The sequence below is a fragment of the Euprymna scolopes genome, chromosome 6 (genome assembly GCF_053919585.1).
Source record: "Euprymna scolopes isolate OS-2025 chromosome 6, ASM5391958v1, whole genome shotgun sequence".
In the NCBI taxonomy this organism is placed as follows: Eukaryota; Metazoa; Mollusca; class Cephalopoda; order Sepiida; family Sepiolidae; genus Euprymna; species Euprymna scolopes.
The window spans coordinates 62,258,837-62,273,806 of record NC_136487.1 but is presented as its reverse complement, the minus strand read 5'-3'; the positions used below and the strand labels follow the sequence as shown (position 1 = coordinate 62,273,806).

General features: G+C 32.5%; 1 protein-coding gene across 13 annotated transcripts in view; it reads right to left on the bottom strand.

The window, feature by feature from the left end:
* LOC145277657 (uncharacterized) overlaps positions 1-14,970 on the bottom strand; it is a 301,800-nt gene that overhangs the window by 60,717 nt on the left and 226,113 nt on the right. For 8 of the 13 annotated variants that reach the window (XM_080129277.1, XM_080129278.1, XM_080129280.1 and 5 more), the window contains 2 exons: positions 14,183-14,326; positions 4,199-5,323 (listed from right to left, as the gene is read on the bottom strand). In XM_080129277.1, coding sequence (XP_079985403.1) covers positions 4,199-5,323; positions 14,183-14,326 — 1,269 coding nt within the window. The remainder of the gene's footprint in view (positions 1-4,198; positions 5,324-14,182; positions 14,327-14,970) is intronic. The other 5 variants (XM_080129286.1, XM_080129288.1, XM_080129287.1 and 2 more) reach the window with 1 other exon arrangement.

The window sequence follows — 14,970 nt, the reverse complement described above, 5'->3', positions numbered from 1 at the left end:
CAAAGATCTGGAAACTCTTCAAAGAAAGAGAGTGAAATTGCCTCATCACTGCCCGTGTTAATAGTTCTGTGCTGGAAAAACAATAATCTGATGATCTCTACTAGAAAACTGTTGGATAACTACATATAGGTCTTATGCATAAAGATGATGTAATAAGACAAATTATTTCAATAATAAATAATAAAATGCACTTATATATACACTCCTGATCAAAAAATTTATGACCACTTGAAAATCTTTAAAAAGAAACCTTTTTTAAGGATAGATTTTAAACGCCTCCCACTTAAGGGTATTAATACTATAACCTAAAAGGTTATAGAAAATAAAAGCTATATTCCAAACATTTAATTCAGAAATTTACATTTTTATAAAATGAGACCTTTTACACTTGATCAAAATTATAAGACTAGGCATATAAATTATTTTTTAGTTCAGTTACAGATTAGCAATCACTGCGTAAGGGTGTAACCATGCCTAAAGCAAGCAAATTTACTGAAGTTGAGCGTGCTCAAATTCTAGATCTCCATAAGGAATCTTTATCATAGCAGGTGATCGCAGCTAAGTGAAACTGTGATTTACAACTTTCTAAAGAATAGTGAGCATTAAAGAAAAGCAAAATCCACTGGTAGCCCCCCCCTCCAAAAAAAAAAATCTCCTGCATTGAGTAGGAGAATAAGACAGGTTGTTGTGAAAGACAAGGGATTTTCTTTTAGTCACAGATGTTGATTGCAGTCTAGTAACCATCAGAGGACACTTACGAAAAAAAGGCATGGTAAGTAAAATGTGTAAATAAATTCTTTGCCTGCTTCCACATCGCAAGGTGAACCACTTAAGGTTTGGTCATGAATACTAATCATGGGACGATGAGAAGTAGAAGAAAGTCGTGTTTTCTTATGAGAAAAATTTAAATCTAGATGGTCCTAATGATTTCCAACAATGTTGGCATAACAAAAACATGCCTCCTGAAATTTTCTCCACATGTCATAGTAATGAAAGGAACCTAATGTTTGGAGTGCCTTTTCTTACAGAGCGACAATGGAGCTCCAAGTAGTGCAGGGTCGTTAAATAGCAGCTGATTATGTTAGCATGCTACAAAAAGCATCGTTGATGACAGAGGGCCATCACTTGTGTGGGATGAATGGTTATTCCTTATCAAACTTGAACTTAATTGATGACAAGAGATGTTTATCGAAATGGCAAACATTATTTTTTTAAAAAATGAACTTCGTGAAGACATCTTCAGAAGCTGGAGAAGCATTTCCCCCATCTTAATGGAAACGTTTAGTGAAAGTAGAACTCATTATTAAATTTGGTTGTTGAATGTTTTCATACACTTCTCGTACAATTTTCGTAGAATTTATAATTTTGATCAAGTGTAAAATCCTTCATTTTATAAAAATGTAATTTTCAGAATTAAATGTTTGGAATGTACCTTTTTTCCCCTATAATCTTTTAGGTTGAAGTACTGGTAACCTTAAGTGGAAGAAGTTTTAAAAAAGGTTTAAAAAAGATTTCTTTTTAAAGATTTTCAAATGGTCTTAAATTTTTAATCAGGTGTGTATATATAATTCAAGGATAATAGAATTACTAAGTTTTAACACTTTACTGCAATTTCATGGTATCACCGACCATCAGAAGTGTTTGTGGCCGGTATCAATCATAAATATGAAACAAAAAAGTATCTATCTGTCTAAATATTTTAATTATGTAATTTTGTCCAGACCACAAACACCTACAAATTACTTCCATATATATATGTGAATATTTTTTCTCTGTAATATAAGATTTGTTTATATTTAAATTGAAATTCATAAGTTTAGAAAGCCAATACAACACAGACTTTAAGAAATATATGTATTTAAACCAACATTTATTTGTTTAAAAATAACATTTTCAACGAATATAACGCCTTCATCAAGATTAAAATCAGTTTGTGTTTTTTTTCTTTTTCTTTCCTCGTGGCATCATGTCACTAGAAAAGTAAAATTCGTATGGTTTTCAAATTTTCAAGATGACGAAGCACGTGATCATGCATGAAATGAATTAATGGAGATATTCTTTCTCTGTGATATAAGCGTTGTTTAAATTTAAATCGAAATGTGTAAGATTAGAAAGCCAATAGAATGCAGGGTTTTTTTTGTTTTTTTTAAATAAATAAACATTTTTTTTGTCTAAAAATCAAATTTTTGCCAAAGATGATGCCTTAATTGCTCCTCCTGATAAAGGCGTCATATTTGCCGAATTTTTAAACAAATACATGTTCTTTTATTTAAAAAAGAAAAAATAATTGTCTCATTGTAAATATATAGTAAATAATTATATGTATATATACATTCATGAACAAAAAAAAAAAAAAAAAAAAAAATGGGCCAAGAGTGAAAGAAGGAAGAAATCGATTTGTCAATATTTTTCCATGAATTTTTCTTAATCTTAATTGAAAATCTTTCTTTTGCAAATCATCATTATTATAGCATATAATAATAAGTGAAAAAATTAATCCTAAAAATGGTAAGACCGCATTTTGGCGCGGATATAAAAAACCGAATTGCAGGATTAAGGCAGTCCAAAATGATTTACAAGCAGAGTTTTGATATTTTAAGAAAAGAAAATGTGAAAACATCTTTTTCTGCAGTGAAATGAATTGGTTAAAGGTTTGAAGTCAAACGCTTGGTAAAAGTGAAATCTGGATCTGGTCGTCCTAGAGCATCCACTTTGAAGGACGACCACAGGCTTAAATTAACTGTTTTGAAGGATCGAAAGAAAACTTATGTTGACCATAGCAAAGAATTCAAAACAGGAGCTGAAAATTCTCTTTCTAGATATACAATATCTAGACGAATGAAAGAAATGGGATTCCCCCCTAGAAGGTGTGCAAAGAAGCCATTTTTATCTAGGAAGAACATCAATGATAGAAAGATATTTTTCTCATGTTATGGCAAGAAAGATACAGACTAGTTCAGGAATGTTTTCTGGTTAGATGAATCAAGATTTTGACTTGTTAGTGATGCTCCCGAACGGTGCAATCGAAGAACTGGAGAAAGATTTTTGCCAAGTTGCATAAAAACGACAGTTAAACACGGGAATGGAGGGATAATGGTATGGAGAACTTTTACTGCAGCAGGAGTTGGGGAACTTATTAGATGTGAGAAATCAATCAATGCAAAGGAATACATTTGAATATTAGGAACAGAACTGTTACTAAGTATTCAGAAGCTGGGAATATCCCAGAACATTATTTTTCAACATGATAATGCCCCTGCACACACTACTAAAGTCACAGAAAAATGGTTTTCTGATAACTCAATTGATGTGATATTTTTGCCAGGTCAAAGCCCCGATTTAAACACTATCGAGAATATTTGGTTCATAATATCTCGTGCATTAGCCAGAAGAACTTTTTGAACAATGACAAACTGTGGGAAGCTGTACAAAGCGAATGGAATAGCATCTCCTCTTCACAGTGTTCCACTTTGGTTGACAGCATGTCTAAAAGGATTGATCTTTTAAAGAAATCAAAAGGGAATGCGATTCCATCCTAAGCATTTATTAAAGTAAATGTCTTGTTTTGTGTCATTAGTCTCGTTTAAGTTTCCATGTTCAATTGTTCTTTGTTCAATATAGCTTTTAGTGCAATAAAATTTGTTTAGCCCATTTTTTTTTTTTTTTTTTTGCTCACGAGTGTATATAAACAGAATAGAAAGTGAACATTTGGTTTACTTTTTGCAGCTTCATAATTCTTGCTTTTCTTATGTCCTTAAGTTCTCCTATTCGATGAGCGATGTTTCTGACAAGGAAAGAATTGCTAGGTTCTGAGTCAGAATCTATGCATCTAACACTTATCTTTGTTTTTGTTTTTTTTTTTACTTTGAAGTAGTATGTTTCTTTATTTTAGCTCCTTACATCAAGTGGTTTCATGCTTTATCTACAGCGATTTTTCATTAAAAAAATAAATAAATGGTTTGGATCTATTTTCCTCCTTATATGATAGAAATCTTCATAAAACAGAGACCAAAATTCTTTAAAAGATCATGTATTCATAAAAAGGATTTTCGGAAGATCAAAGACAATGCAAAGAAGGAAAGGATGTCAAGGAAAGGAAGATGAAAAAGAGAAAAATGATTTCAACTAATCAAACAGAAGATTCAGAATTTATGCAAAGACACAAAGAAAATATATAAATAAAAGAAGAAATTCTTACCTGGGAATTCACTAAAGCGCCGGTGAAATTTGGCAAAGAATTCACTGGGTCTCCGCTCGTATTTATGAGGTTGTTCACTGCATCGACGTTTGTGGAACTTACCAGCTGCAAAATCGGTAGACCGATTCCAGTATTCCTTGGTTCCATCCTTGTTGTGCTTCACCAAAAGTTTCCTGTCTTCAGCCAATAATGGGATGTTGGATTGTTTGGTTTCTGTTGGGAGGGAATTCGGCATGCTGCCAATAATGGGTCTGTGAGAAGAATTTTCTTTTTTCAAATTGATACCACTAACAAAACTTTCCTCTGGTGATACTAGAAAGGAGGATGAAGGAGATGGACTTATGTCAACAAACGGTTGTCCTTTCTGTGGTGTTGTGACTTTTGATGAAATATGAGTGTTTGACCTGGGCAGGTTGCTCTGTTCAAAATCTTGCCTCCGTAGTGATGCAGTTTGGCTGCCTGAAGTGGTGTCTTGCTGTAATTTTGAGGATTCATTAGTCATTGTGTCAGAGTTTAGCGATGGAGATTTGGAAGTGACAACAATTTTTGGAAGCTCTGAAGGCGTGCTGGTTTGACTCGTGGTAGTGCCATGGTCGGATAATGAAAGCTTTTTTGGTCTTTTTGTCTCGCTGTCTTGACGTTTCAAAAAGATTGTACTAGGCAAAGATCCTAGTTCAGATTCGTCGTCATTCAGCTGATTTTCTCGTTGTAATTTGGCTAATTGCACTTTTTGAAACAATGTGTTTGTTTCATATATTGCTGTATTTTCGTCAAGTGCACTTGTCTCTGAATCCATTCGCCCCCTTTTTGTCTGTTCTTTTATTCGGTCGATCATGTTTTTTTCACGAGGGGCTAATTTTCGGCAGTGTTTTCTTTTTTTGTTTGTAGGTTCCAGTGGTCTCATCAGAGCCCCACACACAGCCCCGTTCAGTATAAGACCAGCAATAATATAAAGAGCATTTTTCCAATCATACATTGTGAGCAAAAACTGCCCTAGTGGTGCAAAAATGAATGCCCCAAATCCAGAACCGCACACTGCTATCCCAGTAGCAATTGCTCTCTTTCGATCAAAGTAATAACCAACACTGACGATGGAGGGAAGATAGATTAAGCCAAGGCCAAACCCTTTAAAAAATACAAAATAGAGAAAAATCATTTTTCAGAAAACGTTTATGTTTTTTGTTTTGTTTTTATTCACAACATCTAAATAAATTATAATAATCATGAAATACATTCTTATAAAGGAGATGTTCAGTAATACACCGTCTTTATTGCCGATTTTGAGTTTCATATCATATTGGCTCATACAACAATCTTGACTTGACTCTGGACACACGTCAGACCGCCTCTTTGAAATCTATCAGTTACATGTGCTGACATTGCAAAAAGTCTGGTTCTGACAATCTTTAGCTTTTCTTTCTAATGACATGTCAGTCAATAGAACTAATAGAATAGTTTTGGCTTTGCGTAGTCAACATATCAAATATTCATTAGTAATAGTAATATTAGTAAAAAAAAAAAATAAATAGTTTTAGAAATAGATTTTTTAGCAGATCTAAATTTAGTTCAAAACCACTACAACCAATGAGAAAAAAAACATCAGTTTGTAGAGAGAATAACCACAGGAGATATATATATATGTTGCAATATTTTAAGTTATAAATTTATTATATTTTTTACTAGAATATTTTGTCTTTCTTTTCCAGTTTTAACAAGTAGTCCTTTTACTTTTCTAAGTTTAATTTTAACCATATTACTTTTCATGCTCGAATTTTTCTATGTAATCCATGATTTTTTCAGGCTTTGCTTTGAAATAATATTTCCTTTTTTGTGTTCAATATCATACACATTGTCAACAATCCATAAAAAAAATCAAATAGCAGACGTAATTAAGTAAATAAACAGAAAGAGGGGATAAAAAAAGAGAGAAACAGTTAACAGGTGGCGATATAAGCGAAATATTATCAACCCTAGCACGGCAAAGAGTATCACTTTTTTTTAACTCTCTCTATATAACTCAAATAAGATGGCATGTGAGTGACATTCCTGCTATGATTTATGAAAGTGTTGACAACGAAAAGGTTGCTATGGTAACCAACAGCCAATTAGAAGAAACCGTCTCTCATGTTCCTCACTAATTCTTAGGACTTTTGAACACTAGTAATTTTATAAAACTTTTGTTTTAATGAACGAAAATTGAAAATTTTTATTTTAAAATATAGCTGAGAAGGTGATCTATAAACTGCAATAATTGTTTGAAATTTGGTCGCAAAATGAGTGAGCGGTGAATCTTTAAACCAGTTCTAAATGAGTAAAACTAACACTTAACCATATATTCAAACAATGTTTGAATGATATATATACAAATCATTTATTCCAAAGCTGTACATTACATATTATACCGTGTTTGAATGATATCTACTATTATATAAAAGTCATTTTATGTGCGAGTTCCTTCCTCATAGGTTCCAAAATGGCTGAGCCTATCTTTTGCAAATTTCACACAAAGCTAATTCATATGTCTGGCAGTGTTCTTAGATATGTTTTGTACAGAAATTCATCCGATAAGTATCGAAAATCAAAAAAATCCGATCTTAAAAATAGCTTTTCTCACTTATAGATAAAAAAGAATAATTTTTACAGGGGAATAATTTACATTACACCGGCAAGGGAGATAATAAAATTTCAGCAAATCATTTCTTCTTAAAAAAAAAAAAAACAGATTTATTATAATCTGGAGCTATAGCTGAGTGGTAGAGTATTCGATTACAGATTGATTGATCCCCTGTTCAAGCCAGGATGTACCTCACCATTTTATTTTATTTTTCTCTTATTAATGAGTTCAATTTATGATCAAAGAAGAGGCACCATTTAAAATCGCCGCAAATTATTTCCTTGTTTGCATATTTTAAAACTAAACATTAATTAGAAGTGACTTTTCCAAGGCCTTCCTCGTCAAACCTAAATATTAGCTGACATGATATTGTAAACAAACACAGACAGAATTTGATGAACGACATTGTCATCATTATTATTATTTTTTTTTTTTTTTTTGCGAATTAGTCCACCGGGCAAATCATTCCTTGTAATATATATAATATTCAATAGAGGATTGATTCTATAATAATACATATGCAATCTGCATAAATTAAAATATCATGTTTAAGCGTGTGTGTGTGTATATATATATATATATATATATATATATACACACACGCACTGCATATATATATACACACGCACTGCATATCACGTTTGACACACTAGTTCCCATCAAATCATCAAAGTTAAGCAACAATGAACCTGGCCAGTACCAGATGGGTGATTATTTGGGACTTCCATGTGCTACATGTGCTCTCCGCTTATCTCTGCATTATTTCCAGTCATCCTAGACTTCTCCTTATCACGAGACTCGAGCAGTGCCAATCCAGGAGAGGTGTGGTTAGGGATTGCGCAACCCTTGCCATATAATTACAGACACAGCTGCCCTACAGGGGGTATCCTTTGTCTTTTGAGACTGAACAGAGGCATCGATCTTATTATATTGATACAAAAACTGTCTACATCGTTTTTTGGCTGTTGAGACATGGCATTCTTTAAAACCTTTTTGCTTTTCAAACTTTGTCAAAATTATATCTGATATCCCCTATCCCCAGGCACATACACACATGTACATACTCGTTTGATGAGTTGTAATGCAGCTACGGGCTGTACACAATGATTTCATTCTTATAACTATTATCATATTATCATCATCATCATCAAATAATTGTCAAATAGAAACAAATTGAATATAACGATTTTCAACAGAACATTATAACACGCCAGAAAGTATGGTTTATATAAGGCAAATTTTCTTTTGAATCTTAAAAACATTTGCCATTAAAAAAAATAAAGTATTTTTCTTTTTACTCTCAACTTGCACCTTGTTTTGCAATACAATTATAAAATTATCAAACTGAACACCTCTCTAAAAAGTGAACATAGTGTGTGTTCCTTTCTTATTTTCTTTATGAACAAGATTTGCTCATGCCTTGTGTGATACAGAATGTTTTCTCTTGATACATTACTCATCCTTAGAATCAGTTGCTTGTTCCTCAACTCACCAGAGTAAAATTTTTACTTCTAAAATATCTGACATTCAAGTAAGCTGAGCATGGCACAAGGTAATTCAATATTTGACCCCTCGTTTTGTCACATATTGATCCTAATTGGTGAATTTAATTCCAAAGTACAACATCCATTGTAGACAATTCAACGAACATAAACAATCTAAGATCACAGTGTAGTATCTGTTTGGATGCTACACTTCACCTTTTTTGTCCTCGGTCAATGAAGGAGAAATCCTTCATGACTGAGACAATTTTTATTTTTGTTCCTATCCAAAGTGCCCCTTTTTGGGGAGCTGGATTTTCTCCAAATTAAAAACGGACCCTGTGTCTAACTCTGCCCTCGTGGACATAAAGAATCTATTTAGGGATATAAAGAATCTATTTAGGGACATAAAGAATCTATTTAACTCATAGTTGGAGAGAAATCTGCAGTTCACATCTTTCTCACATACAGCATAATCATGTTGACATACCGGTTCTCAGATCACCAAAGTTAAGCAACATTGAGCCTGTTCATTATCAAATGGGTGACTATTTGGGAATACCAGGCACTGAATGTATGTCATCAACATCTCTCTGAAAAAATTGCAAAAACTCTGTCTTCTTCCTTGATTGGGATATGCATACGACTAGGAACCAATTGTCAATTTTATTTGACACTTTCTCCTTCAGAGGAAGCTGATTAAACCCACCTAGAGTGAATGTTGCTGGTATATATACATACATATTTTTCTCAATAACATATGGTGACCCTTGCCCCTTAAAAAAAGTATGACATGGAATCGTTAATAAGATTCACAATCATTTCTGCAATCCAACCATATTTGGTACAAATAAACTCGAGTCTATGTCTGACTTGTCCACCAAGTTACAGTCATGAACATAGAACAGTCTTTATTTTATCGTCATTCAAAGACAAGCACACCTGAATACAATGGACAAAACTGTCAATAACCATGACATACTCCTCTCTTAACTCTGATCTGTTTTTAGACTGTGATAATTAGGGCTATGACAACAGCATATTCTTTTCATTGTTTTTACTCTCAATGATATATTCAACACAAACACAATTAATCAACCGAGGATCACATCACTCTACATAAAAACATATAAGATCTTAATGGATATATACCTGAGAGTCAAAACAAGGAAAAGAACATGCTGTTGTCGTAGCTCTAGTGATAACCCTTTTTAGTTAAGGAATAGTGTAGAAATTGTTTTGATAGATAGAACAATCTTTGAGATAAGCCTACAAAAAGAATCTAGTAGTTAAGGTTTCGTGAGTGTGAATCACACCTCCTGCTGATGAGATGATGATTAAAGTGTCCCTGCATATCACTGAATAACGATAAAACAAATATTGTAAGACATTTGGGACTGAAAAAAGGTGGACAATTTTCAACTGTGAGTTTCCAACATAAGATTTATAAATAAACTTCATAAGCTTTTCTACAATCCATCCAAATAAACTTTAGACAATCACCAACATGTCCCCACATATCATTTAACAGTGATAAAACAAATTATGTGGAACATTCATGATTGGAATCTGATGGACAAGTCAAGCATAGATTGAAGTTTATTTAAACCAAATATGGTTGAATTGTAAACAAAGGTTGTGAATTTTATTAAGAATTTTATGGGTTGCATTTTTGGAATATGATAAGCCTTTATTAGTTGATAAATGAATGTAATTGATCGATTCTCAATGGCTGCAAGACCTGGCCAATGAGAGTTGCGAATGTCAAAAGGTTGGAAGTGTTCTATCTATACTACCTCTGCCGAATTCTGCAGATCTGCTGCCACCATTACGCCTCTAAGACTAAAATTAGGATGCGATGTAGAATCATCCCCCCTCATCCAATTTCTTTTAAAGAGAATTTGCTGGCTCAGCCATACTGAGCGCCACAACCCAAAAAATTTCATCCATGAAACAATAGCCCCAGAACCACTCCAATATTGGCAAAGATGCACAGGAGATCAGCTGAAGATGTGGTTATTCATCATCAAAGCTGACGTGAAAACTAGCTCTGGTCCACACGTCTATGGTGTTCATTGCTGGTTCCAGGACTGGTTGCCCATCACTTTCTTAGCTGCTGCATGGTCTGCATTCATCTGGGACACTGTATTCTATAAGCCACTTTGGATGAATGTTACTTCAAGTCAAGTCAGTTGATCTGACTAAACAAACTGCTTGTCAACTTCATTGTCAACGTCATCTGCAATATCACCCCCCCCCCGCCTCAGTAAATACATATCTTTCTGTCTAATTTTATAGAACCACTAGAAAAATAGTTGGCTCACTCTATTGATGCAAAAAGTGCCTGATTCCTGTTGAAGCCCTCTAGCTATATAAGAGTCAGATACACATCAAGAGAGAGTACTGCTGCCACATTTAGAGAAGTGCCACTGAAAGCAATCTTTACTGTCTTGACAGAATTCAGAATCGATTTCAAAATCTTGTGAGAGATGATCTCTTATTCTCTACAACCCTTTTTCACACAGAAAAGATTCTGCTAGTCTCTCTACTCTCCCTAATCATTATTTTCATGGAAGGTGTGCTCAACTAAATTCAAATCTCTGGTTCTTCCATGTAAGACATTCGCAGCAAGATCATTTTACTACAATAAAGAAAACTTATTTCAACCCTAGTGTGCCTAGCATCAGGTGAAATTTCCACGAACAGTTCTTTTTTGCAAGGGCTTTTCATCCGTGGAACACATTGCTATGGGACTGCTTCCTTGCAGGTTACAACTTGGTTGTCTTCAAAGCCGATATCAAAAGATTCATATCTAGAACCGTCCCCACAAAAATTTGTTCCTGATAATCATGCCCTCTCCTTAACCTTCATCCATGAGTGGTACCTGGCCTTGATAAATGATAATCACTTTTTAGTAATCTTTGACGTTATGTCTGATAATAACCGCTATTCTTATTTACTTGTCTTCCCACAAAGGCAAAGTTTAATGCAAGATCGGTTTTTAATGTGGGCAAAATCCAGCTCTCCAAAAAAGGGTAATTCTGAATTAGAACAAAAATAAAAATTGCCTCAGTCTAGAAGGATTTCTCCCTCACTAATAAAGGACAGAATAGACCAAATGTAATATCAGAATAGATACTACTGCACTTTCTTCCCAGCCAAAGGGCCAATCAGTATAATAAGAAACCAAAAATGATCAGTGGATGAAGTAAGTACAACGCTTAACAGATTTATTAAAGAACTACAAATTAAATAATGTACAGCCACTGGATGTGTTACGATTAGTGCTATGACAAGAGAACATTCTTATTATTGTTTTGATCCTTGAGTATATATTGACACAGTTAGACATAATTAATCAATCGAGAACCACATCACTCTATCTGAAAACATATAAGATATTAACCGATATATACTCGAGAGTCAAAATAATGAAAAGAATATTCGCCTGTTATAGCCCTAGTTATGATAAACTCTGTTATCCTAAGGCACTTTTTGTTGATCTCCTAAACTTTAATTGACGACTTTATTCCCTCTAAGAGCAGATAACTCCTTTCTACGATGCAAGGGAAATAACTTTGCATGATGCTTTATTACTTTTATGTTACCGCTTGTTAACAGATATTAAAAACTGGTTATCTTTCAGATGCAAGGTTCATTGTTTACTTGCGGTTTTAACGATGTAAGATTCCGTTGTACGGAAGACCAAATCGGCCAAAATGTCTATGATGTTTTTATTGGCGCTTTTCTTCGTATTTTTAATAACATTTTTTTGCACCATTTACAAGTTCTTTTTACAAATAATTTTTTTGATACTGTAATAGTAAAATAAAGATACATTTATTAATTATACGGAAAAAGTATCTCGTAATGTTTTCACACGAGATTTTTTTCCTGTTGATTTCTCTTTTTTTTTTTTTTAATATTAAAATTGATTTAAAGTGATTTTCAAGCCTTTAACATGACGGAGTTTATAATGAAAACCAAATTACCGTTAAAATTAAAATAATCTTTATTAGAAATTTGTAACAAAATAACAAAATTATAAAACTATTAGATTAAAATAGAAAACTTTTAATTAAACAACGTGAACATTTTATAATGAGTGTTTTCATTAAATGTATTTTTAATAATAAAAAAAGTGAACTTTTTTTACTTAAACTTCATAAAAAAAACGTATCCAATATAGAATTTTACTAAAATAATTTTACTATTGCAGTATTAAAAAAAGTATTTGTAAAAAAAACTTGTAAATGGTGCAAAAAAATGTTATTAAAAAATACGAAGAAAAGCGCCAATAAAAACATCGTAGACGTATATTATCATTTAAACAGTATATCAATTTAAATATTTAAATTCAGTAAATAAATTTAAATATTTAAATTATGGCCGATTTGGTCTTCCGTACAACGGAATCTTACATCGTTACAATCGCAAGTAAACAAGGAACCTTGCATCTGAAAGATAACCTAAAAACTTATTTGATTGAGAAAACTAATTGGAATTCTTTAAGAAGTTTTTATGTCATTCATATTTCATTATGGTAAAATTCACCTTTTTGTCTTCCTTAGTTTACAAAGCCATTTGGCGGAAGCGACGCCCGGCATATTTTTAGCTACGGATGACCAAAACTGTATAGAATTAACCTTTTTTTTTTTTTTTTTTTAGAAGTTTCATTTAAACAGTCTTTATCTGAACTTGATGGACTGTTGTTTTTTTGTTTTGTTTTGTTTTTGTTTTGTTTTTTTGTTTGTTTTTTTTTTAAATATTTATGAACTGTTTTCCCCCATTAATATGTTTATGAACGTTTACCTAACTTTTACAATAACAGTTAGGTAAACATCGATGTCGAAATTTTAAACTTAAAGTTAGTTTTATTTAAAAAAAAAAAAAAGATTGTTTTTTTTTAATTGCATTATAAACTTTATTTGAACTTTTTAACAAACTTTTACAAAAATCTCATTTCGAAAAATAAATTTTGTATTTTTTTTATTGTAAATTGGTTTATCATTTTATTGTTGAAAATTTCCAAGTGATAAATGGGGGAAAAATATCTCAAAAAGAAAAAACATATCGTCTTTTTATTTATTTATTATTATTTTTTTAATTAAATTAACTTTAATGTTAAAATTTCGATGTTTGGAAAACAGTCCATACTCCATAATATATATTTAATTATAAAAGTTTTTTTGTATTCAGTTTTGAAGACTTCTACAAAGGGGAGACAATTCAAGAAGTTCTTAACTTAAAAGTTTTGCGTAGGAGTAAAACTGAAACAAATACACAAAATTAATACAATAACACAAAATAAAATATTAATTATCTGAAGATTTATTGAATTATAATGTTTTAGGTTTTATAAAATAACTAGAATTTCGATAACAAATAAATATTTCTTTATTTTCATAATATTGCGTTGTAATTTGGCTTACAAACCTATTTTCTATGTATTTTATTTTAAAATTCAATCAACGCTTCTATCACGGAAAACACAACTCATACTTTTTTGTATTTTTCTGAAATGAATGAACGTGGTTATTAGATGAAAATGAATGATTTTTTTCTTTTTTTTTTAAACAAACTTTTTAATGAACACTCTCTCTAGGACAAGAAATTTCTGAAATGAATGGAATTGTTATAGGAAAATGCCTGACTGAAAAATCCAACTTGTTTTTACAAAATTAACTTTTGTAAAAAGTAAAAATAATTATTAAAATTTATAAATAGTTTTGAACAATCATTATTGGAAAACTTGAAATACTTCTTGAAATTGTTTTTCCCTATGAAAGTTTTAAAAAATGAAAACAAAAAAATTGTCCTCAAAATCTAAAATGCACAAGTGCCAAAGAATGTTTTTACGAAATTTGAGAAAGAAAACTTCCAACTCACCACCGACGCCTCCATATAACACAATCAAGATATCCACGTTTGGTGAAAGAGTTGCAAGAAGAAATGCAAACATGCCAATTACACTTCCTACGATGACAACAGGTCGACAGCCATATCTATTTGTAAAGGCACTTACAATTGGCCCTGAAAAATAAAGAAAAAAAAAGATAACAAAATGTCAACTAATCACATTTCAAATATGTTGATGAAAAACTATTGCTATTGATCAAAGTTAAGTATGCGTTCATATTATTTGGATTCTTTGGACTACTGTCCTCATCTTGAGTGTTATTTGCACAACGTTTCAATGTTTTTTTTGTTTTTTTTTTTTTACACAGTGATCACCACTTATCAAGGCCCGGAAGCCACTCAGGGATAAGGGTTATTGCAAGTACATTACGTTAGTGTGGAGATTTGATGAAGTGTTTACTTAAGGGGGCGGTTCATTAGAAATTTGTTAACATGGACTTGAAGACATCCAAGTTGTAGTCCGGTGGGAAGCAGGCAGATGGAACAGAGTTCCACAGGCGTGCAGTTCTAAGAAAGAATCTCTGTTCATGGAATCTGCGTTTTGATCTAGGCACAGATATAGAGTGGGGGAAATTTTTCACAGTGGATTCAGCTAGACAGATGTTTTTCGTGAAAGATTGGCGAGGGGGGGGGACCAGAGATTGGAGTTCAGACGAGCACCTGCCATGGAAATAACGATAAAACAAGGATAGGCTCGCAACGTCTCTTCTGTGGGAGAGAGGTTGCAGGGTAGAGAAAAGGGCATCCCCCACTAAGCC